This window comes from Syngnathoides biaculeatus, chromosome 5 (genome assembly GCF_019802595.1).
Source record: "Syngnathoides biaculeatus isolate LvHL_M chromosome 5, ASM1980259v1, whole genome shotgun sequence".
NCBI lineage: Eukaryota > Metazoa > Chordata > Actinopteri > Syngnathiformes > Syngnathidae > Syngnathoides > Syngnathoides biaculeatus.
In genome coordinates, this window is record NC_084644.1 from 16,162,207 (window position 1) to 16,187,760 (window position 25,554).

Here is a 25,554-nt window from a genome sequence, read left to right on the forward strand (position 1 = left end):
GGTCCAGAACATCAAGCCATGACAGAATATGTGGAGGATTCATTGACAACAGGACTTATCCAGCCCTCGTCGTCACTGGCTGGGGCAAGTTTCTTTTTCAATGAAAAGAAAGATAAGACCCTGGCCCTGCATTGACTATAGAGGACTGAACGACATTATGATAAAGAACAGATACCCTCTCCCTTCATTGCCACGTGGTGGGAGAGGAGAAAGGAGCTCTTTCCCCCACTGGCCACTGGTGTCTGCGCACCCCTGACGTAAGTAATAAAGTACATAAGACAGGAAAATAAAGAAAATAATAAAGAATGAATAACTATGATAATAATACACACGTAACACATACCTCTAGATTAAATTTGATAACACGATATTTATTTCACTCGGCAAGGGGTCCTCCTGAATTCACTACATGCACCAGACTTGTAAAAGTGTTAGGAAATCGAACAATTAGGGGCCAGTCATTTAGAATATTTAATTGGGTGTCATGGCCATGGCCTGGCCACTGCTTTGGGTGGCACTTCCTGTGAGGGGTGTGGCCAGGCCACTGCTCCGGGAGATGCCACCTCTGACAGTTTTCACAGCTCTGTTGCATTTTGGACACTAATGGACCAAGCACTTAAGGGGTAATTGTGTCATCGGCATTTTCCAGTTTGTCTCGTTGCATTGATTGCATGTTAGATTCGCCATTATTGTGTGTAAGTCTCGTGTAGAGCTATCCTTATCAAAGGGAGTCTGTGGCCTTTTAGTTTAACCATGGCTTGTCACATTTCTTTGTTTGCCTCATAGTCATTGGACCTCGTTTCATGCATTTGTACCTCGCCTCTGGTCTAACCTTTATGTGCCTCTGCCTTCTCAGACTGCTACACCTGGTATTGACCTGTTTTTGGAATAAAACCACTATGAACATTATGCCCTTGCCTGGAAGTCCTGCATTTTTGGTCCGCCCCCGTGCCGCTGGTACATGACATCAGGTCCCTCATCCTCCTCGTCTCTCCACTCGTCTGTGTCTGTAGGGGAGTCTGTTGTCAGTAGAGAAGACGTCACAGACAAATATGGCCACCACTGGGATGAGCATTGTGTCGAGTCAGACTTACGCAACTTTGTGCTTCTAAGAAACCTGCCCAACTTTTTCACATTTTCCAACTGGTATTATCATCAAAGTGATTAATATTATTTGTACTTTTGATAACAATATCTTTTTAAATAGTATTTTTTGTTGTCAGTGGCACTCCATTGACCAACACTACTAGTCAAAGGTTATAGAATTTAGAATATAGATTTTTTTATTCAAATTTGAGCAATTCAATTTCTCTGTTAACCCTGAGATTAAAACACATAACAGATAAATAAAATATTATTATATTTATATGGCAGCACAGTGGATCAGCTGGAAAGCGTGAGCCTCACAGTTCTGAGGTCCCGCTTTCGATCCCGGACCCGCCTGTGTGGAGTTTGCATGTTCTCCCTGTGCCTGCATGAGTTTTCTCAGGGCACTTGACTCCGGTTTCCTCCCACAACCCCAAAACATGCAACATTAATTGGACACTCTAAATTGTGAGTGTGACTATATGTCTGACTATATGTGCCCTGCAATTGACTGCCAACCAGTTCAGGGTGTACCCTGCCTCCTGCCGGATGACAGCTGGTATGGTTCCAGCGCTCCCACAACCCTAGTGAGGATAAAGAGCTAGGGAAATGGATGGATATTATATTAATAAATATTCAAGTTACAAAAGGAACCATGCAATCAAGTTATGAACAAAAATATACCCAAAACCTTTGATTTGATTTATTTAAGTAGTCTAGTGAGATAAATAAAGTTGATGAGCCACACAATGAAGTTATGGGAAAGAGTAGTGGAGGCTAGACTCAGGACAGAAGTAAGTATCTGCGACCAGCAGTATGGTTTCATGCCTAGAAAGAGTACCACAGATGCATTATTTGCCTTGAGGATGCTCGTGGAAATGTAGAGAGAAGGTCAGAAGGAGCTACATTGTGTCTTTGTGGATCTAGAGCAAGCCAATGACAGAGTACCAAGAGAGGAACTGTGGTACTGCATGCGTAAGTCTGGTGTGGCAGAGAAGTATGTTAAAATAGTACAGGACATGTATGATGGCAGCAGAACAATGGTGAGGTGTGCCATAGGTGTGACAGAAGAATTTAAGGTGGAGGTGGCACTGCATCAGGGATCAGCTCTGAGCCCCTTCCTGTTTGCAGTGGTAATGGATAGACTGACAGATGAGGTTAGACTGGAATCCTCTTGGACCATGATGTTTGCAGATGATATTGTGATATGCAGTGAAAGCAGGGAGCATGCAGAGGAACAATCAGAAAGATGGAGACATGTACTGGAAAGGAGAGGAATGAAGATTGGCCGAAGTAAAACAGAATATATGTGCGTGAATGAGAAAGGTGGAGGGGGAAGAGTGAGGCTACAGGGAGAAGAGGTAGAGGTGGAGGACTTCAAATATTTAGGGTCAACAATCCTGAGAATGGTGAGTGTGGTAAAGAAGTGAAGAAATGGGTCCAAGCAGGTTGGAACAGCTGGCGGAAGGTGTCTGGTGTGTTATGTGACAGAAGAGTCTCTGCTAGGATGAAGGGCAAAGTTTATAAAACAGTGGTGAGCCTGGCCATGATGTACGGATTAGAGACGGTGGCACTGAAGAAACAACAGGAAGCAGAACTGGAGGGAGCAGAAATGAAGATGTTGAGGTTCTCGCTCGGAGTGAGCAGGTTGGGTAGGATTAGAAATGAGCTCATGAGGGGGACAGCCAAAGTTGGATGTTTCGGAGATAAGATTCGAGAGAGCAGACTTCGATGGTTTGGACGTGTTCAGAGGCGAGAGAGTGAGTATATTTGTCGAAGGGTGTTGAGGATGGAGCTGCCAGGCAAAAGAGCGAGAGAAAGACCAAAGAGAAGGCTTATGGATATGGTGAGGGAAGACATGAGGGCAGTTGGGGTTAGAGAGCAAGATGCAGGAGATAGGCTAAGATAGCAAAAGATGACACGCTGTGGCAACCCCTAACGGGACAAGCCGAAAGGAAAAGAAGAAGAAGAAGTCTAGTGAGATATAACAGCTGAAGATTCTTACGGAATTATCTATAAAATGGAAATAAAATTTTCTTCAGAAAGTTCTACCCAAGTCAGTTGCAGATGTTCACATACATGTGTGGCACTTGTACCTAAGATGTGTTGTTCTTACTCTTTCGATAGAAGATAAGGTCTAGAGACGATACTTTTTGTATCATTCTGAACTGTACATTGTTTCTCAGTTTTGGGTAACATTGGCTGTTTTTTTTTTTTTTTATCTTTCAGGTTCACCACTTATCTCAGTTTGTATCCACCCATCCATCCATTTTCTTAACTGCTTATCCTCATGAGGGTTCTAGGAGTGCTAGAGCCAATCCCAGCTATCATTGGGCAGGAGGCAGGGTACACCCTGAACTGATTGCCAGCCAATCGCAGGGCACATAGAGACAGACAACAGACGCAGTCACACCTAGGGACAATTTAGAGTCTCCAATGAATGCATGTCTTTGGGATGTGAGAGGAAACCAGAGTGCCTGGAGGAAGCTAGTTTGTACATTTTCAAGCTATTCATTTGACTTGAACTACTTACTTCCAATACATTAAAAAAACTGAATATATTAGCAGGAAGCATGATGCATGACTGGTTAGCAGGTCTACCTCACAATTCTGAGTACCTGGGTTCGGGCATCCCTATGTGGCGTTTGCATGTTCTCCTCGTGCCTGTGTGAGTTTTCTTCAGGTACTCCAGTTTCCTCCCACATCCCCAAAACATGCATGGTAAGTTAATTTAGGACTCTTAAGTTGCTCAGAGGTGTGAATCTGAGTGTTACTGGTTGTTTGTTAAGGTAAATGTCCCCTGCAATTGGCTGAACCTGGTTATACAACTGAAATGTCGTGGCACTGCCTGAGTGAATTATAGAAGTCGGTAGAACAAGTATGTAAGTGTGCTTATATGCAAGCACATTGCGTATACATGAGTTATTTTTTTGCGATAACTGAGTAGCCCTACACCCAGTGAAAGAATCCACGGCTGTGTGCCTTTGGACACGTGCAAGTGAATCCACACCTTTGTGCATGCAAAAAGATATCCTTTATGTCCAATATATAATTGCCCTATAATTGTTATGTCCACAACACGGAGGCCAAAGACTCCACCCAATCAATCGAGGGCAAAACCGGGACCAGGGGTCCAACCAAGAGCAACGCTGTGGACAGGACATGTCCCACGCCAAGGTACCCAGGGTGGTCCCTCCAGACGCCACAACAAGTTGCCACCAGATGGTGGCTGCAGGGACTCAATGCCACCCTGCCACCAACCCTTCCCTCCACCACCATCCGCTCCATTTTCTGAGCTGCTTATCCTCACAAGGGTCGTGGGAATGCTGGAACCTATCCTAGCTGTCTTCGGGCAGAAGGTGGGACACACCCTGAACTGGTAGCCAGCCAATCACAGGGCACATTGAAACAGACAACAGCCGCAGTCACACCGATGGGCAATTTAGACTCCCCAACCCAATAGACCATGCATTTTATCTCCCAAAGATGAGCCTGAAGTGAGAAACCCCCAGAAACAAAGAACTGAAAGTAGGTATTTCTTTCAGCTTTCCCGTTAGAGGTCGTCACAGCGTGTCATCTCATATGAAAACTCACATTTATTTGGCACAGTTTTTACACCGGATGCCCTTCCTGACGCAAGCCCTCTGCAATTTTTTTTCTGGGGAGAGAACTGGAGCCTATCCCAACTAAGTTCGGGTGAAGGCAGACTACACCCCAAACTGGTCGCCACCCAGTCGGGTGGCATCCAGTTCAGGGTGTGCCCTGCCTCCTGCCCAGCAACAGCTGGGATTGGCTCCAGCACTCCTGTGACCCTTATGAGGATGAGTGGCTACGAAAATGGATGGATGGATAATTACACATTTATTTCTTACCACATAAAAACATGCAACATTTAAATCTTCATTACTCCCCACCCATGCTTAGATGAAATTGAAAATTCTTTTCATTCTCCATCAACGTTGGTCTTAATACTTTCCTTTGTTTCTGTATTATTGATTGTCAGGTTCACCAATCAGCCATTCATTAAACAGGACAAAAAAGGAAGCAAAGACACCAGTTCAAGTCTCGCAAGGAGAGAGGAGAGGAACTGTTTCATACAATTCACCACTGCACTCTCTGATTATCCTCTCCTCAGCACCTCTATTTATTTTGAGATGCCCCTTATTTACATGGATGTTACAAAAAGGAGACGACAAGCAAAACAGTTTGAAACAAGGTGTACATGTTTGTTCATGTGCGTGTGCATGTGTGGAAGATTGCTGAATACATGTGTGGTCATCATTTCTTTAACAGGCAGCAGTTCTAACAGCTCTGATGATTAGATGTTTTTGTTCTTGCTATCTCCTGCTCGGAGGCTGCCACGTTATCTAGGGCAGACCAAAGCATTTCTTTATTGGAAGCAAATGTATGATAATTATGATCACAATTATTCCTACATTTCCCCCATGTTTATCCTACATTTGCTACCACGTTTTCTAGAGCAGAGCAAAGCATTCTTCATTGCAGGCAGAGCCAGTAACTGAATTGGAGCAGAGCAAAGCATTTCTTCATTGCAGGCAGAAACAGTAACTGAATTGGAGCAGAGCAAAGCATTTCTTCATTGCAGGCAGAAACAGTTAATACTATTTAGAATTATTTCTACATTAACCTCCTGTTTATCCTACATTTGCTCAAATCCTTAAATCATCTAATTGATCACCCTTTCGGCTTACACTTGGAGGAAAATATAGCACTAATTACTTGTAATTTTCTGGATCAGAGAACAGGTCTGGAAAAGAAGTCATAACATCATCATCGTGGTCAATATCACTGTCATTACCCTGTTGTGCCAATAGTGGATATATTTCTGTCAATTTTGAATTTGTCGGGGCAATAGCAGTGGTTATAAGTTGGTTAAGTTATGCCTTTATGCAGGGAATACAACATCCACACAATGCAAGAATAGCTGCAAACAGCGATACAAACTTGGACAGAGAACACCAAATTTTGAGATTTGCCAAACTTTTTTTTTTTTTTCTCCCACCACTCAGACCAGGCTGATGTGTTTACACCAGAGTGCTCCTTCATCTTGTGGTTCAGGGTGCGGAGGCCTTGAATGGCCCTTGTGCGTGACCCATCAGGTGCTGTGATATTTGGAATAAACAACACTGGTCACGGAACATTGGGCAGTCGCCACCCTTCTCGGCTGGGAGCATGTCGACCGCTGTGCGGTTCTGGAACGTTATGAGTGAGGTTGCAGCTGGTTGTTCCCTTATGGCAATAAAGCCTGCTTCCGTATAATTACCCAGTTTCTGTACATTGTAATGTATGTAGTTGATTCTGTAAACGTTTTTATTCGGGGTTATCCATAACAAGATGGATTCCCATCCTGCAGCAATCTCGTTGACAAACTTATACTCATCTGGTATGCAGTTGGGATGCCATTTGCATCAATGTATGTCAGATCTCCATCTTTCCAAGAGGACCTTTGCCTTCGGGAGAACCCAATGGGAGGTCCAAAGATGGATGCGGCCAATTGTATATGCTCTGCTTTGGATGGAAACACAGTCACAGATAAGAGCAGTGATACCAGTGTACACGTTCCTGCTGCATTTATCACTGTGTCATACAACTTTTGACCAACACACCACCACAACAAATCGCTGCATGGGAGCAGTGGGAGCAGTGGGGCAGTTTGCAGATGGATATCATGACACCATGTTTTGTTGAGACTTCCCACCTTAAAATCTGTCCCTGTAAAGCTAACACAGGAGAAATTAGCCAATGTAACATTAGTAGAAAATATCAGTTTATCATTTACTGCCTTAGTTGTTGGATAAACACTTTTCCATTTCTGACAAGTGGTGTTAGTTGTTTTAGTCATTACCTCCAGGGTACATTGTGATTTCTGTTGGAGTGACATGCATTAGTGCCCTAGGGCCCATGCATGTGATGTAACTATAGTTTACCTGGTTAGCTGCATTCTACATTAATAACAACCAGTTTCCTATTTGTAAAAAAAGATAATCATAATAATGAAAAAATGTTCCTCAGGCTTTTTCGGTTAAAATACTTCCTCCATAGTATACGTACTCTTTTGTATGCCATTCGGGTTTAAGGTAGCATTAAATTGGCAAATGGTGAGAAGAAAGTGGGGGTTTCATTTAGCATAAGCTCAAAGATGGAATCCCCAGCAATTAGACTCTGCCAAGGAATTGAAAAAGTGCTCAACTGATTCACTGGGAGGCACGCATGGAGTCCTCCTCTCATGCCTCAGTGACTCCCGCATAGTTGTTTATCAATGTTATTTGAAATGAGGTTGCGCTTCTTTATTTTATGTGTGGTAAGCATAGTTGACTGAGTATAATTATTGGTTCTGTTGTTATGTATTTTTGTCAGCTTTACAGGTCTCCAAAAGTAGCATATGAACAAAAATATCATTCCGGCTGTCAATGTTGCAGCCCAACATGCTGTCATATTATTTATCCATTTTGAAGTCATGTCGACCAAGTCACCCCTAAATGAGTCAAGTGTCTTTTAAATCTTCACCAGGCTTCAGGTATTTTCAGATACTATAAATCTGCACCCACCGTATGCTGGTCTTTGCTCACCTTTCCCCTTGGGTGACTCAGCTGAGATGACCTTTTACAGTGTGTAAGGTGTATCCGCATGTTTCTTTCTGCTATTTTGTCATGTCATTCAGCTCTTGCTCAGTCTATGCCAGTGTTCGGATAAAAGTGCATGTACAGTAGATGTTAATTCATAAACAGACATAGGATGAATAAACAAATGGCAGTAAGAAGGTTATTAAAGCACAGTAACTTGTTACTTTTTTTTTTTTGGTGTAGTGCAGGGATGTCAAACTAATTTCTCTTGCGGGCCACGTTGTAGTTCGGGTTTGCCTCAGAGGGACATTTCGAATGAAGGCAGCGTGGGATCGATTCCCGCTCAGTGATGGTGTCGACATCTGCACTGCGACTGGCTGGCGACCAGTTCGGCGTGTAGTCTGCCGCTGCCCGAAGTTAGCTGGGATTGGCTTCAGCTCTCTCTCCGAATAAATGCAGAAGTGTTGCATCAGGAAAGGCATCCGGCGTAAAAAAAAAATCAAAAAGACAGTTACTGCCGCACCACCATGACAGTGGCACAAAAATGGCTTCACACATCAATGCTGATAAAATTCCCAATTTGTTTCTAGTCCTATCAAATTGATGCATGTGAAATTTCCTAGTGACACGCTATTGGAAAACAATGTTTTTTTAGTTTTTCAAAAGAAGTTAATGGATACACAGAATTCCCAAACTTTTTTTTTTTTTCGTATTCGTTATCAATTAATAGCATTGGTATTATCTCTGGATCTGTGCAAACACTACAATCTTTTGGACACGTTTTTTGTATGTAGTTATCCAATTTGTTTTGTTTTTATTTTATTTTATTTATTTTTTGGGGGTGGGACCTTGAGTGGTTCCCACCGGTACCACTCGAACAGAAAAATGAAAATAACGGATAGCGTTTTCATTCAACACCCAAAAGCAAAATTTAACTGTTTAGTCACCATTATGACAGCAGTCTCACTCCCATTTGTAACCGGACTACAGCGACCTTGGCAGTGGGAATGAGAACAGCTATCTTACAAGTGGCCAATAAAAACAAATTAGTTTTGTTTGTGTTAACAATGGTTTCAAAAGCAATAACTTTCCTACAATCAACAAATGAATTCAAGTACACTTTTTGCAATTTTTTAAGATGTTTGGGGTTCTTAATAACTCCTGAAAGGGACCCACTTGTGTGTTTTTTTTTTTTTCCTTCATCATTCGTCTATCTCTCATTGTGTGAAAATTATTGGTAATTTGTATGGTCTCCCAAACAGTGTTTTGAATGGAATGAGACCCTTACGTGCTTGTAATGTATGTATAGTTAGACGAAATCTATCAATGTGTCCAAATTGCCCCTACGTGTGATTGTGAGTGCGGCTGTTTGTCTCCATGTGACCTGCAATTGGCTGGCAACCAGGACAGGGTGTACCTTGCCTCCTGCCCGATGACAGCCGGGATAGGCTCCAGCCCTCTGCGCGACCCTTGTGAGGATAAGCGGCTAAGAAAATGGATGGAGGGATGAATGGATGTGCAGCTTGAGGAAACTGACTACGTTTTGGATGCACATTCCCTTATGGATTATGTCGCACGTTTTTTTTTTTTTTTTTTTTGCATACAAGTTAAATCCATGGATCATGAAATGCCTTTGTACCAGGGCTACCATTCCCCCTGTTGAGACCTGAGACTTCCCATGGCTCAAGATTGCCGCCCACTTAAAAAATGTTTTTGGTAGAATTTTTTTGTATCTGTGCTGACATAATTCCCATTTTGTAATGTAGTACCTTTTTTTTTCCCCCCACATTTTAGTTCTGCTGGTAAGCTTTGTTGTTGCATTTTGTTTCACACATCATCTCAAAGTATGTCTTCATTTGTTACATGGTCAGCTAATCCCATAAAGGTTTTGGCTGCTGCTTCTTTTGCTATTTTATCTGTAAATCCATTTCCTAATGATTCTTTGTCTGTATTTGATGTGTGTACTGCACATTTACATATGGCTATTTCTTTTGGTAATTGAACTGCTATGAGCAAATTTTGTAGTAGCTCTGCATATGTCACTGTGTTCCCTGTAGTTGTCGCTATTCCTCTATTTTTCCAGTATTGTCTGCGTAGATTGTGATGCCACCGTGAACACAGCAGCATCTGGTCTCAGATTGTTTAAGACTGTCCAATAAGATATTGTCTGTACAGTTCAGTCGTCCCAATTCAAATCTGGTTCTTTTTCTGTCCAATCAAGAACATTTCGTGCTACCAAAACAAATTGTCCCAAACTCTTCCACTCCTGTTGTAATGACGTGTGTGGTGGTGTCCATTCCTTGTGTCGCACATTTAGTTCATCAGTCAGTCTTGTTCCTGTCACCACAACTGATATACCATCTGAGTACAGATAATCATGATTTTGTCTGGTGTGGGCTGTTATAAGTTTATCTTATACTACATTGTCACATGCAATGAGTCACTTCCTATGTCATTTTGTGGTTGTTCAATCACGTCATGAGCTGTTTGCAGCAAGAAATCTCCAGTTCTTGTGGGAGGTTTGTTTGGAATATGTCAGGTGTAATAATAGAGCGCTGGATTCCTATTTTGTAAGATATTTAACTGTCCTCCCAGTAATTCCTTTTTTTCTTTTTACTTCTATTTTTCCTGTCAGAGAGGGAATTAAGCGCAGTCCTAGTTTCAGCAAGCCATCTCTTCCCAAAAAACATATGGGACAAATTAAAAAGTTGCATTTTGGGAGCATTAGTTGTGACATTTTTGATGGGGAGATGGCTGCTCACTTCCTCATCTGCGGCCACAATTATTAAATGTTTCGCATAAAGCTCCATAAATTTCTCCTTTCTCTGTCAGAAAGGTTTCAATTTTCTTTTTCTTATTTTGTAGCACTCTTTCTGCGTGTAGTGGTTGGTTAACGTATTGTTACAGGCTGCCAGTCGGTTTGTCAACCCAATGTTTTTCAATACATTGTTTTATAGGATTATTTGAATTCACATGAAGAGAATTTTTTTAATTGCCATCTTCAGGAATGCAACTATTTGCTTTAAAACATGCATTTATTCCAATTCTATATTCTTCAAATGGTTCATTGTTGCTTTATTTTGCTCTTCCAATGGCAGAAAAATTGCTTTTTTTAAAATTATCTAGTAGAAGTGCGCGATATTAACCCTTGAACTCCCTGCTGCTGTGAGAAAGTACTTTGCTGTCATCCAAATTTGTTGTACTTACATGTGTGGTCATCATTTCTTTAACAGGCAGCAGTTCTAACAGTTCTGATGATTAGATGTTTTTGTTCTTGCTATCTCCTGCTAGGAGGCTGCCACGTTATCTAGGGCAGAGCAAAGCATTTCTTTATTAGAAGCAAATGTATGATAATTATGATCACAATTTTTCCTACATTGATATAAGTGAATACTGCCTGTGTGAATATTGATGTTATGAGAATGTAGTTTTCCTTGCAAGATGAATAAAGTGTCTATCAATCTTTGTATTTATACAGTATGTATCTATCTAAGGTGTACAGAGGATGTGAAGATCGAATTTTTATCACCAGCATCTCTCTCACTCAAACATGGAGTGAGGTCCCAAAATGCAGCAGATATTTTATTTTTCGTCTTTATGTTTGAAAGTTCATGTTTGTAATAAATGTATGCACAGTATTTAACGTGTCCATTTAATAGCAATATATGATTAAGAACAGTTTAGTATTAAGCTTTTATATTACAGTACGGCAATTAATCCTCCAAGTGCATGGCGATGTCTGTAACAAATGAAATTGTAAGGAAGCGGCAACACTGAATCTTGAACCTTGAAAGTAACACTTTATTCGATACTTGAATCATGAGGAAGAAACCTGTCTGATTGTTGCTGTAATCGGGTGGGCACAGGATGATGTGCCCATTCACAACAAGTCAGCTGAATGGGAACACCAAAACCAGACAGCAAACAAGACCTGGACAAAAAATGTAGTCAAGATAATGTGTTCCACATTCATTTGGCCGCAGTCAACGTCAGCTCAATACCAACAGAACTCAAAGTCAGCTTTTACACAGCCAAAAATGAATAGCATTATTAATTTAAACAGAATATGACCAAGGTTGTCTAGTTATGGTTCAAAAATCCATATAGAGTGCATGAATTATGTAACAAGAAATGAGTTTTGTTTTAGGTAACACAAAGTCAAGCTGAAGTAAGAGATATTTTAGCATTTGGATATTGAACTGAATGATAACTGCGTTGGATTTAAAGTAGCTAAAATGCGTCTCCAAAACATATAAATCATGTTTTTATACAGTCTTTTGATAAAAATAGAAAATATAAGGCAATAAACACAAAGGAGGAACCTAGAGTGGATAGAAATACATCAAATGGCAGGTTTATATTATTGTATAGAAAAATGTGACCAAGATGGAATAAATAAAACCTTTTTCCAACTATTAATTAACCTATAACCCACACAACTCCATCCATCCATTTTCCATATTCCCCATCCTCATTTATTAAGTGTGTGTGTGGTGGTGGGCAGCACACAACTCAAATAATAAAAAGAAGTAAACAACTGAGATATCATGGTGGCACAAACGCACAAACCCTCATATAAATGAGAATGTTGCTGTATTAAAATTAAGCAATCACATTTTAACTTATGTTAAGTGGGGATCAGCACACATCTACCTCCATTTAAAGTGTCCCTGTTTTAAACCTAAATATAATGAGGTGGGATATATGTCCAGTTCTTCCACATACTCAAAATAAATCCCCTCAAATATCCATACACTTTGTGTGGAATTGATGACAGAGAGGGGTTATTCTTTTTAACTACATGATTGAAGAGCATAAACGTGCTGCAGCAATGAGTGCATTTTTTTTCAACATGGGCTAAAGGGCATGCACTTCATCACCATATTAGCTCTAGGTGTGCATGTCTCGTTGTTCCCCGCTGAGATACCAAATGCACCATTCGTGTTTTAATTAATTGTTTTTCCAAATACATACAGTACACGCATAGGAAACATGCCAATTTCCATTTAAATTAAAATCTATGGATGAGTTAATTATTTATTGAAAAGTAAAGACAAATGAATATTTGGAATGTTGATAATGTTGTTTTTTCTTTTTTTAATCAACTCAAGCTACTGAAGTTACTCAAGCTACTCAACTATAGACCAATATACCTGGCCCGAATACTAGGTACCAGAGTCGGTTGACTTAATGGCAACACAGATCCAAAAATACAACAAAATATATTCAGAGTAATGAAAAATGTATCAATATTTCTCAGGTAATTCAGTGAATGAGTTATTAGCTTTTTTTTCTAATGTTTCATTCCTATCACATTCTGCATAGGAAGTTACTTTTTTCTCATGTTTTAATTTAGAATTGAATCTGTAGTGTTGTCAGTGAATTTAAGTGTATGGAAATAACAGTTAATAAGGATTTTGAAAAACACTCTTTTAACTGGTTACACACTTTCTTTCACAATACATGTGACTCCAGATGGAACTTGAGTTTCTAAAACGCCAAATCCTGTGGTTCTTGTGACAATACCATGCTTTGTTCACACGATTCTCTGTAGCTTATTTATCATAATCACTGTGAACATTCAGAACTAATATAGTTAACATTCCCATATTTTTGTGGCAATTACATCAGCATCATGTCCATTTGTACCTTTGTGGATCTTGGTGGTTGCTACCATGTTGTCAAGAATCAAGTTGTTTTAAAATTGAGATACTGTACATATACTGTTTGTATTTCTATTTTTTGTGATCAAGTGTTCACAAACCATGACCCAATCATTTGTGATTCCCTGCCGTCTGGAAGAAATGAAGCAGGGAATCTCAATAAATGGATCTTTCAAACAACACAGTTACATATTTACATATTTTCACACCCCAGACCAAACCCCCTTCTCAATCCAAAAATAGGATTGGTATACAATCTATTCTTTTTATTTAGGTGCATAATCATTCATTATTATTTCATACAGCACGTTTACATATCCTGAGTATACCGCTTTAGTTCCTCTGATTCATCAATTAGGTTTTCTGTGACGTCTAGTAACTGTAGAGCATGTCATGGAGTAAATCTAATTCTACGTAACGGGTTTTTATAAAGTTCCAGTGTCAAGTTTCAATTCACTGTTCACTTTCTTCTGTTCAGCACTTACCAGTCAGAGCACAGACGCTAGGATAGCAATTCCTTTGGTGAAAAAAAAAAAAAAACATCTCCTTAAAGGTTTTCCGCATTTCCTGACTCCTAAAGGCATAGATTAACGGGTCAATGACAGAATTGCACATGATGAGGATTAGGTACATGTTAAAGTGGGACATGAAGCACCCACAGTAGAGGTTCCGTGGACAGGATATCATAAGGATGAGATGGAGGAAGAAGGGAGCCCAGCAGACGATGAAGATCCCTAGGAGAATTGTCAGTGTGATGGCGCCCTTCATGCTGGTCTGCTGATGGATGGGGTTGCAACCTGACAGGGCAGCAATGCGCTTGACATGCGAACGGGCCAGCATGAACATGTGGCTGTAAAGGGATGCCATTATGAGCAGCATGGTGAAGAACATGGCCACCAGACAGATGATGACAGAAGTGGTGTCGGAGTAGATGATAAAGATAATCCCACAGCCTGTGCAGAAGGTCCAGATTCCCCCAATAATGCAGCTGGCTCGCCTCACTGTCATGATGTTGTAGTATCTCAGTGCATAGAAAATAGTAATATACCTGCAGATAACACATGAATGAAGAACTAAATAAAAACCATCATGTTTATATTTTTAATGATTTGTGAACCAAGACCATTCAGAAGGATAACTTTTATTTACGGCTTTTTCAAGACAAAAACATGATCTGTGTACTAACCAGAATGCTCAACAAAGTGTTCTGTGATACTCCGCCTATGACTCCTTTATTTGCACCACAGTGGATACGACACACGATGCATGCAAATTTGGGGGAAATGGCAAAATATGGAGGAAGAAATACATAAACATGATATAAGAAGTATGCAGGATAGTGATATGTGCTGCTTGCTTCGCTAGCTGTCCCATTATCCATCTGCTTATCCTCATGAGGGTCACAAAAGCACTGGATCTTATCTCAGATGTCATCGGGCATGGGGCAGGGTACACCCTGAAGTGGTTGACAGCCAATTGCAAGCACATGGAGACAGTTAGACAACAGTCACAATCACAATCACACCCAGGGGCAATTTAGAGTCCCCAATTAATGCATGTTTTTGGGATGTGGAAGGAAATCGGAGTGCCCGGAGAAAACCCATGCTGTTTGAAAAACTCAGTGGAATGTGGCACACAAAAAAATTGAACATTCAAAACACATTCATTCTCAGAATGAAGCGAAAAAGCATTTTCTGAATCAGCCAGAGATAATTAAAGGCCATAATACTTGTCAAGGTGCACTTCGGGATGGGATAAAATTACTGGAAGAAATGCAAGCAAGACATCCATTAATCCATTTTCTGAGCCGCTGAGCCTCACGAGGGTCACTGGGAGTGCTGGAGCCTATCCCTGCTGTCAACACTCACATTCACACCGAGGGGCAATTTAGAGTCCCAATTAATGCATGATTTTGGGATGTGGGAGGAAATCGGTGTGTCCGGAAAAAAACCCACGCAGGCACGGGGAGGACTTACAAACACCACACAGGTGTGGCCGGGATTTGAACCCCAATCTTCAGAATTGTGAGTTGCTTCACTGTGCCACCCAGTTTCATTATAATAAAACGAAATAAAAACAAATGTAAAGAAATGAAATTTTTTTGTTGGGACAAGTCAAAAGTCACAACTGCATTTAAGCGGTGTGGTCTATTGAGTGACATCAAGAACATACAGTGAAGAAAATAAGTATTTGAAGACCCTGCTATATTGCAAATTCTCCAACTTAGAAATCATGGAGGTGTCTGATATTTTCATTGTAGGTGCATGTCCAGTGTGAGAGAGAAAATCTAAAAAGAAAAATCCAGAAATCACATTGTATGACTTTTTAACAAATTATTTGTGTGCTATAGCCACGAATAAGTATTTGAACACCTGAGAAAAACAATGTTAATGTTTGGTACAGTCGCCTTTGTTTGCAATTACAGAGGTCAAACGTTTCCTGTAGTTGTTCATCAGGTTTGCACACAATGGAGGAGGGATTTTGGCTCACTCCTCCACACAGATCTTCTCTAGATCAGACAGGTTTCTGGACTGATGCTGAGAAACATGGAGTTTCAACTCCCTCCAAAATTTTCTATTGGATTTAGGTTCTGGAGACTGGCTAGGCTACACCAGAACCTTAATATGCTTCTTACGGAACCACTCCTTGGTTTTCCGGGTTGTGTGTTTCGGGTCATTGTCATGTTGAAAGACCCAGCCACAACCCATCTTCAATGCTCTGACTGAGGGAAAGAGGTTGTTCCCCAAAATCTCACAATACATGGCCGCGGTCATCCTCTCCTTAATACAGTCCAGTGGTCCTGTCCCATGTGCAGAAAAAAAAAAACCACAAAGCATGATGCTACCACCCCCGTGCTTCACAGTAGGGATGGTGTTCTTCAGATGGAACTCATCATTCGTCTTCCTCCAAACAGGGTTAGTGGAATTATGACTAGAAAGTTCCATTTTAGTCACATCTGACCACAAAACCTTCTCCCATGACTCCTCTATATCATCCAAATGTTCATTGGCAAACTTAAGACGGGCCTTGATATGTGCCAGTTAAAGCAGGGGAACCTGTGCAATGCATGATTTCAAACCATGCCATTGCTGCTTGGCAAATTCTCCGTAGCCCTTTCCAGCCATGTGGAGTTGTACAATTTTCTCTCTGGTGTCTTTGGACAACTCTTTGGTCTTGGCCATGTTACAAGTTTGAGTCTTACTGATTGTATGGGGTGGACAGGTATCTTTATGCAGCTAACGACCTCATGCAGGTGTATCTGATTCAGGATAATACATGGATTGGAGGTGGACTTTTAAAGGCGGACTAACGTGTCTTTGAGGGAATTCTAGCTGATACACATGAGATCAACTACTTGCACACATGAAGATAACTAGGCATTTTTTTTCTCAATTTTGTCCCTTCCAAACGAAGCGCATCAAATGCGAGAGTATCTTATTAAGATTATCCTATAATTGTATCTTTAAATTCAATGTGCGTTAACAGTGGATTTGTCCTGATTTTAGATTAGAAGATTGTGGACAGCAATCTTGACTATTGAACACATTTGATATTTATGACCAAAAATGTTCATGTGTGAGAGTCAACATGCAGTGAGTTGTGAGGTGGACTGGAATTGAGCCTTCAATGCATACCCAGATATGTTTTTTTCTCTGGTGAGATCAAATGCGACCACGCAAAAATTCTGCCTTGGAGGACATGTTCCCGGATTGGCAGTGGAAGAGACTCTTTTTGTGTGTTTTGAGACTATTGGAGCACTTTTTTAATGTGCATTTTCCTCTGTTTACTGAAGCAGACGTTTCAGGTGGTGATTACCTGTCCACAGCGATGGCCACCAGACTCCACATTGATGCAACCACAGAGATGCAAATCATGGAATCAAAAATGTTGTCCATGTGGCGGATGAAGTTCTCCTCCACCACCAGCTGTCTGTTGTTGAGCAGGTAAATGACGACAGTTTCCCAGGCATTGGACAAACTCACCAACATGTCAGCGACCGCCAAACTGCAAAACCAAGAGCGTTCATTACCTTTAATGATTTAGAAAGTGACACACGCCACCTTTTCTAAGTCGAGAAAATACACTTCATTAGTTTTATATTTAGTTTTTACAGATATTGCTACTTCTGAATCACAGCACTTTAAAGCTGAAACCTCACAATAGAGGGTATTACTGAACATTTCCTGGGTGACTCATATTTCAATACAAACCCCTGAGATGAATTGTTTTTTTGTATTGACAGACTAATTACCTACTTAGCTTGGTACATTACAAAGGGTTTGCCTGTGCCTCCTTTTTTTTGCCCCTTCCATCGATATGTAAGCTTCAAGTGACTTTTAAGATTTCCTTTGAATTACCGTTTCCATCAATTTGCTAAAATCATTTTCCTCACCGGACCACGTATTGACAGTAAAAAAACAAAACAAAACAAAAAAAAAGACGTGGAATATTCTTTGCGGATTTACTCCAAAAACAAAAAACAAAACTGAAATATCACATGCCCATAAGTATTCGGACACTTTGCTGTGGTAATTGTAAAGTACGTTTTTGTCAAGAGCTGTCTATTTCTACTGATCATTTCTGCATGGTTCTACACGTTTATTGAAGTTTATCTGTGTTTAATGATGTTGACTGGACTGGATTGAATGGCGCACAGCCGCCGGTGTAAGAACTTATAGCTTATAGCGCATGTCAGAGCAAATGAGAATCATGAGATCGAAGAAACTGCCAGAAGATCTCAGAGACAGAATTGTCGCAAGGCACAGATCTGACTCATGTTACGAATTAATTTTTTCTGCACTTGGGCTTCTTCAGCACAGTACCCTCCATAATCCTTACATAGAAAACATTTAGGACGACAAGGACTTTTCCTCGAGCGAAATGAACAATAAAGGAGAAAAGCCTCGGTGAGAGTTCTAAAGAAAAGTTTAGATACTGTCTTACCATGACTGACCTATAGAGGTGCACTGGGGAGAGGAGAAAGTACTAAAAAGTCAAAATCAACTATCACTGCAGCCCTCCACCAGTCAGTTTTATGGTAGTGACCTGGAAGAAGCCTTTCTTTAGTGCCAGACACATGATAGCCCACATAGAAAAAGACAAAAACAAAAACAAAAAAACCCCCACATGAGGTCCTAGGGTTATGACAAATAAGATTTTCCGGTCTGAGACCAAGATAAAACATTCAGCTACGCTGTTAAAATTAATAGCTGGGAAAATGGCTGTCAACTAACATTCACAATCCAACTTGACAAAAAAATGAGAGAATTGAGAGATCATAGAACATCCTGATGTGGAAAAACTTGTGGGATCATTTCCAATAAGACTCTGGGGTCTAGAGGAGAATGAGGGAAATACTAAGGTTGTGATTACTTATGGCCATGTGATATTTACGATTTCATTTTTTTTATAAACCACGTCGATACACAGAGCATACACAAAATACATTCCTACTCCATCCATTTTAATAATCACAAATGAGAGCCAATTGAGTAAATGCTCTCAATTGCCTTGCTAAAACAAAACGAAAAAAATCAGTACAGTTAAACCAGTGAATAGATTACCAAGGCAATCAAAAGAGACTATTATTCAGAGCAGTAGATTTTTTTTCTTAATACATTTTGCCTTGGATCACTGTGCAAAGGGCCCTTACCTGCAGATGAAAAAGTACATGGGTGAATGAAGGTTTTTGTTCTTTACTATGGCTGTGATAACCACGATGTTCTCTAACAAGGAGATGATCCCCAAAGTCAGAAAGACCTGAGAGCAAGAGCGAGAACATGAGAGAGAGAGAGAGAGAGAGAGAGAGAGAGAGAGAGAGAAATTGGAGCATGTTGTTCTTAAAGGTTTTTGCCATAGTGGATTTAGGATTATGTCCATCCATCTATTTTCTTTGCCGCTTATCCTCACAAGGGTTGCGGGGAGTGTAGGAGCCTATCCCAGCTGTCAACAGGCAGGAGGCATGGTACACCCTGAACTGGTTGCCAGCCAATCACAGGGCACATGGAGACTGACAACAGTCGCACTCACAGTCATGTGAATCATAAGAGCGTCCAAATAATGTTGCATGTTTTTGGAATATGGGAGGAAACCTGAGTCCCCGGAGAAAATCCACGCAGGGACGCGGTGAACATGCAAACTCCACACAGGCGGGTCTGGGATTGAACCCGGAACCTCAGAACTGTGAGGCGAACGCTTTACGTGTATGATGTCTCTGCATGAATTGATACATGACCTCACATAAAGCATGTGTAAAAACATATACTTTAAGTCTATCATTCAAACAGTCAAACAGAGATTAACGGCCCCCGGAATTACAATCCTCCAGCATTTGGACCATGTCACAGATGGAGTGTCTACGAAAATAGAGGGACTTACCTCCACAGCGATGTGGAGTTGCTCACATGCTTCAGGTTTGCTTGTCCCCGCCTTGTCTGGCAGGCTGAAGTTGGAGAGGTATGGCAAAGTGGAGTTACCAGTGAACATCTCGTCTTTGTAGGACGACCCAAGAGACATCTTCCAATTCCAATCACTGTTGTTCAAGTCGCAATGGCATTTTACTGCAGGCTGGCAGAAGACATTAAATGCAAAATTTCAGGTACAATGTGAAATTGTCCATTTTCTCTGCTGTAGATTGAAATTAGAAACACGATGCACTCTAGGCAACAAAATGGATGAACATCATCTTCTGACAAAAACCTGCAAAGACTTTGGACATTCTCCTGCCCTGTGCTTTACAGCCGTGGTTTACAGTTAGACATATTTTTATAGCACAATAATTTACATTGTTCACACTGTTACTGTTGCCCATGTCTGCAATTTCTGAAAAAAAAAAAAATTGAATCTATAAACGTCACATTGCAATTGCCTAAAATGAAAACATCTCATCTGTTGATATTGCCCTTTTATGGTATTAAATCTCTTCCATCTTACAGAAAACATTAATTTGAAACCAAGGTACCAAACCACAAATTTTGCCTTACACGTTATCCCCTTGTGATTATGTGGTTTCACCATTGTAACCACCAATTGAGGGCAACGACGACTACGATGAGCCTATGATGAAAGGTTTGACACCCCTGCAACAGAGCAATAGTGAGCACCTCAAAATGGAGGTAAAATGGTTGTTATTCTTAAACATTAATTAGGTTAAGTGTGCAAAGTGAACACTGACGTCATCTCGGTTGTTTTTTCAAACTCACTGAAGTGGTGTATAAAGACAATATCATACATACATACATTTTCTTTGCCGCTTATCCTCACGAGGGTCACGGGGAGTGCTGGAGCCTATCCCAGCTGTCAACGGCCAGAAGGCAGGGTACACCCTGAACTGGTTGCCAGGCAATCGCAGGGCACATAGAGATAAACAGCCGCACTCACAATCACACTTAGGGGCAATTTAGAGTGTCCAATTAATGTTGCATGTTTTTGGGATGTGGGGAGGAAACCAGAGTACCCGGAGAAAACTCATGCAGGCACGGGGAGAACATGCAAACTCCACACATGCAAAAAAGAAAACCTTTGTGTCCACATCCTGTGTCTTAGCAATGACACGTTTGAATCTTCCTTGCAGGGAAATTAACACCCCTTCTGAACTCATGACTTGTGAAGTTGACCCTGCACCAGCATCAGATAACGGTTTCCTTTTTATGAAGCTGACGCAAATTGTTATGCATCGTAACATTTTCCACTTAAAAGGATCAACTTTTCTTTTTTCCCCTTGTTTTACAAAAAAAAATGAAAAAAAGAGCATTGCATAATGTTATTGAAGCAATGAAGGTGCACATACTTTTCTGCTCTTGACAGTGTATTTGGACAAAGTCAAAACAATTGGTGACATTCAAGAGAAAAACATTTTCTAAATGTGCTTCCAAAGCACACATAATTACTATCCATCCATCTATTTTCTTAGCTGCTTATCCTCACGAGGGTCGCGGGAGCGCTGGAGCCTATCTCAGCTGTCAACCACCAGGGGGCAGGGTACACCCTGAACTGGTTGCCAGCCAATCACAGGGCACATAGAGACAAACAGCCACAGTCACAATCACAACTAGGGACAATTTAGAGTGTCCAATTAATGTTGCATGTTTTTGCGATGAACGTGGAGACCATGCAAACTCCACACAGGCAGGTTAAGGATTGAACCCGGGACCTCAGAACTACGAGGCCAACGCTTTCCAGCTGAACCATCGTGCCGCTATAATTACTATTACTTACATATTAGATATATTACATATACTCCATGTCCTCTGGTTAGCATGTCAGATTCACTGTACAATGTGGAGTTTTCTTGTTCTTCCAATGGGTGTGTTGGTCTTCTCTGGGCACACCAGCTTCCCGCTTCCTCATGCATAATAAGAAACGTGAATGTTAAATTAATTAAAGACTCCATGGGTATGAATGTGAGTGTAAATGGTTGGTTGTCTATGTGAGTCCTGTAACTGACAGGAGACCATTCCTGGTTGTTTAATGGCAATGATAATGCCAAGCATGACAGCCACAAATATGTACAGTTCATTTTCAGCGCATGTTTAATGGACTGCATCTATACTGTATAGTGCTTTACCTACACAATCACAGTACCCAAAGATGTTTTGATATGAAATAGTCACAGAATGATACAATAATGTACAATTAGATTTAGATTTTTTTCTTTCCGTCCAACAGCAAGAAGAGATCAGTCAGGAACTATTGTAATTACAACATTAGAGAAAGAATAATTCTTAACAGTGAAACAACTTTGCAAATAGAAATTGTGAACAAAATGATTTTGTTCAATAGATAGTAGTGGAATAGTGGAACATGCTACTTGAAAACCTCAGTGGAATGTGGAACACAAAAAATGGAACTTTCAAAACACATTCATTCTCAGAATGAAGCGAAAAAGCACTTTGCGAATCAGCCTGGGATGGTGTTTAAGAATTCTGAATAAATACATACAACAAAGAATGGGACTATTATCCGGCTCTCATTACTGACAACTCACATAGCTGACTACATCATTTATACAGTAATTAAATACTACGCCCAAATGCGTTTTTGATGAATAAAGGCCATAATACTTGTCAAGGTGCACATCAGGATGGGATAAAATTACTGGAGGAAATGCACATCCATCCATCCATTCATTTTCTGTGCCACTGACCCTCTCAAGGGTCACAGGAAGGCTGGAGCCTATCTCAGCTATCATCAGGCAGGGGGTGGGGTACACCCTGAAGTGGTTGCCAGCCAGTCACAGGGCACATGTAGACAGACAACAGTCACACTCACATTCACACCCAGGGGCAATTTAGAGTCCCCAATTAATGCATGTTTTTGGGATGTGGAAGGAAACCAGAGTGCCCGAAAAAAAAAAAAAAACACAGGCACGGGGAGAACATGCAAACCCCACACAAGCGGGGTCCACGGAACTGTGAGGCCAATGTTCTAACGAGTTGCGTCACTGTTCCTCCAATCAAGACCGTTTTAGGGAAATAACTAAAAATGATTATTTTCTACACACACAATTTAGAGGCGAAAAAAACATACCAGTACATGGTACAATTCAGCATTGTGCACAGTGTTATAAAATTAGGACTTAAAAGTGAGCATTGGCGTCACAGTTCTGAGGACCGGGGTTCAAATCCCAGCCTCACCTGTGTGGAGTTTGCATATTCTCCCCGTGCCTGTGTGGGTTTTCTCCAGGCACTCTGACTCAGAAAATGGATGGATGGATTACCAAAAGGTGGCTTATAGCATAACAGCTGATGAAGTGCTTTCTGGGACTTATAGTATTCAGTAAGTGTATAGAGTTCTGGACTAACTAGCCAGTTTACAAACAAAAACAAAACATTCTGCAGTTGAGAAAAGGTCTAAAAAAAGGCAAACAAACATTTGATTTCATTTTTGGCTAAACAGCACTATGTTTCATCCATCCATCCATGTTCTTAGCCAGTTATCCTCACAAGGGTTGCAGGGCGTGCTTGAGCCTACCCCAGCTGTCAACAGGCAGGAGGCGGGGTACACCCTGAACTGGTTGCCAGCCAATCGCAGCACTATGTTTCACTTTCCATTATCATTTAAAATTTTTAAAACGACAGGGACACTGCAGCAGAAGTGGATTTCAAATTATCGTAACTCCTCGCTACTTTGTGCAATTTTAATCATTCAAACTGCATCTGAAAACTGTGAAACTAAAAATACAATTATTATTAGGGTCTTCAAAAGGTTGAAGCATGTTTTTAAGTGTGATGAACCTCAATTTCAACATTGATCAAAGACAATTGCTGACAGCTTGACACCGAAAATTTTAACATTGGATTCCAATATAATTTCATTTGTTGTTGTTTTACAGACATTACAATTGTTTATGATGCTGAATTTAATCTAAATTTATTTCCCCACTACCTTCCCAATTTACATTCAGTAAGTAATAAAATGAATTCAAAAACGCATTGCACCTTGTACTTTACTCTAGGTTTAAGTAATCCCCCAATGTCAATTGCAGACTGCATACAGTTCAGGTCCGTTTTGACAAACTGATATACAGGATTCTGAATCACCATTTTGAGTATGCTGCAGATGAACAAAGATGAAGGACTCACCTCTTGGAGTAGCAGTAACTTCACTTTTATCTTTTTGTAGTTTAGTGGACTGACTGGATAGCGGATTCACAAATCCATGAGAGTAAGCAGGCTAGGCAGTGAGGGTTTTAGAGAGAAAGAGATGGGAGGGTTCGTCAACCACCAGCACTCCCTTGATTATGTCGGAGAGATCTTGTGTGTTTTGTGATGTCAGGAAACCCATGACTTCACAGTAGGTTGTAAAACCAAGCTTTAGACATTTTACTTATTGTATACTATATACTGTTGTGTGTGAGGGGCTTTAAGATTTTACTTGGAGCACAAGGGAGACTGTTCTGATGAGAGGTTAGGCTTGGTTTACACGATGTTGCCTTTACCGGCCATAGTGGACAAAATGGGGTAATTATGAGACAATTGGGGGGGTTGGGTAAAGACGGCATGCTGGAGCAGCTGGAAATCGTTGGCCTCTCAGTTTTGAGGTCCCGGGTTGATCCCGGGCTTCGCTGTGTGCAGTTTGCATGTTCTCCCCGTGCCTGCATGGGTTTTCTCTGGGTACTCCGGTTTCCTCCCACATCCCAAAAACATGCAACATTAATTGGACACTCTAATTTTCCCCTAGGTGTGATTGTGAGTGTGGCTGTTTGTCTCTATGTGCCCTGCGATTGGCTGGCAACCAGTTTAGTGTATACCCTGCCTCCTGCCCGTTGACAGCTGGGAGTGGCCCTTGTGAGGAGAAGTGGCAAAGAAAATTGATGGATGGATGGATGGATGGATGGATGGATGGATGGATGGATGGGTAAACTTTATGGGATGTGATTGCCATAATGCCCGGTTGTTTCATTTTCGCATGATGTGTTAGATTTCGGTAATTGATTTATTTTTCGTCCATATTCAAGTCTTATAACACAGCATCTGCTCAGAGTTGCAGGTTCAAAGGCCCACTCTGTTACAGTGCACAGTCTGCCATTGACGTTCTCGTACCATCACATGCTCATGGATGATTTCACGATGGATGGCACTAGGACATCCTTCAGCAGTTTCAGAACACCTTTGTGTCCCTCTGCCAAGCCCAGCCACAGATTTTGTGTCAGCAAAGGAGGGGACATATTGCTACTCAGTAAATGTTTTAAAAGATTTGTTTTCTGTGAACTACTAATTAATCCATCTCTTACACCAAAACAGACAAAAGAGACATGTATTTACATTTACACTGTCAGAAAATGTTAGTGCTCTATCTCTCTCTCACACACACTCTACCTCTTCCTATCCTTCTCCCTCCATCCATCCCTCTCACTCCCTTTCATCTCTCTCTCTTGTTCCTCTCTCTGTTTATTAGTCCCTCCCAGTCTCTCTCTGCTAATCCACCCCCCCTCTTTCTCCTCACACACACACACACACACACACACACACCACACACACACACACACACACACACACACAGACACATTCAAGGTGCCAGATTAGGCATTATCGAGGGTGGATATATGGGCATCAACCCCCCCAACCCCCACCCCCAACTCAATGAGTCACTCTGCTCCACTTGCCACCACCCCCTGCAGTGTGGATGCAAAACTATATTCATCCTTTTATCCATCCAGCCATTTTTTTCAATTTATTCAATGTCAGGGTGTGAAGGTAGTAGTTTTGAAAGAGATGCCC

The 25,554-nt window shown here is 41.0% G+C and overlaps 1 protein-coding gene across 4 annotated transcripts; it reads right to left on the reverse strand.

Annotated features, from left to right (window-relative positions):
* Window positions 1-11,516: 11,516 nt before the first annotated feature.
* LOC133501219 (melanocortin receptor 5-like) lies at window positions 11,517-24,055 on the reverse strand. Of its 4 annotated transcripts, none has more exons than XM_061820808.1 (7): window positions 23,917-24,055; window positions 21,551-21,673; window positions 19,712-19,900; window positions 18,987-19,093; window positions 17,150-17,338; window positions 13,819-14,381; window positions 11,517-11,601 (listed from the first exon to the last, which is right to left on the reverse strand). In XM_061820808.1, exons 3-7 carry the CDS (start codon window positions 19,847-19,849, stop codon window positions 11,561-11,563), a joined length of 1,038 nt encoding a protein of 345 aa, XP_061676792.1. In that variant the 5' UTR covers window positions 19,850-19,900; window positions 21,551-21,673; window positions 23,917-24,055; the 3' UTR covers window positions 11,517-11,560. The 4 variants fall into 4 exon arrangements, with proteins under 4 accessions (XP_061676792.1, XP_061676793.1, XP_061676791.1 ...); XM_061820809.1 differs by having other exon boundaries at window positions 21,551-21,677; XM_061820807.1 differs by lacking the exon at window positions 21,551-21,673 and having other exon boundaries at window positions 11,518-11,601.
* Window positions 24,056-25,554: the final 1,499 nt, after the last annotated feature.

Excerpts from the sequence above, each read along its gene's own strand:
- LOC133501219 (XM_061820808.1), bottom strand. The coding sequence starts at position 19,849 with ATGTCTCTTGGGTCGTCCTACAAAGACGAGATGTTCACTGGTAACTCC. Across the intron at positions 19,094-19,711 it reads AACTCCACATCGCTGTGGAG|GTCTTTCTGACTTTGGGGAT; the intron begins GTAAGTCCCTCT and ends TCTTGCTCTCAG. Across the intron at positions 17,339-18,986 it reads ATGTACTTTTTCATCTGCAG|TTTGGCGGTCGCTGACATGT; the intron begins GTAAGGGCCCTT and ends TTGGTTTTGCAG.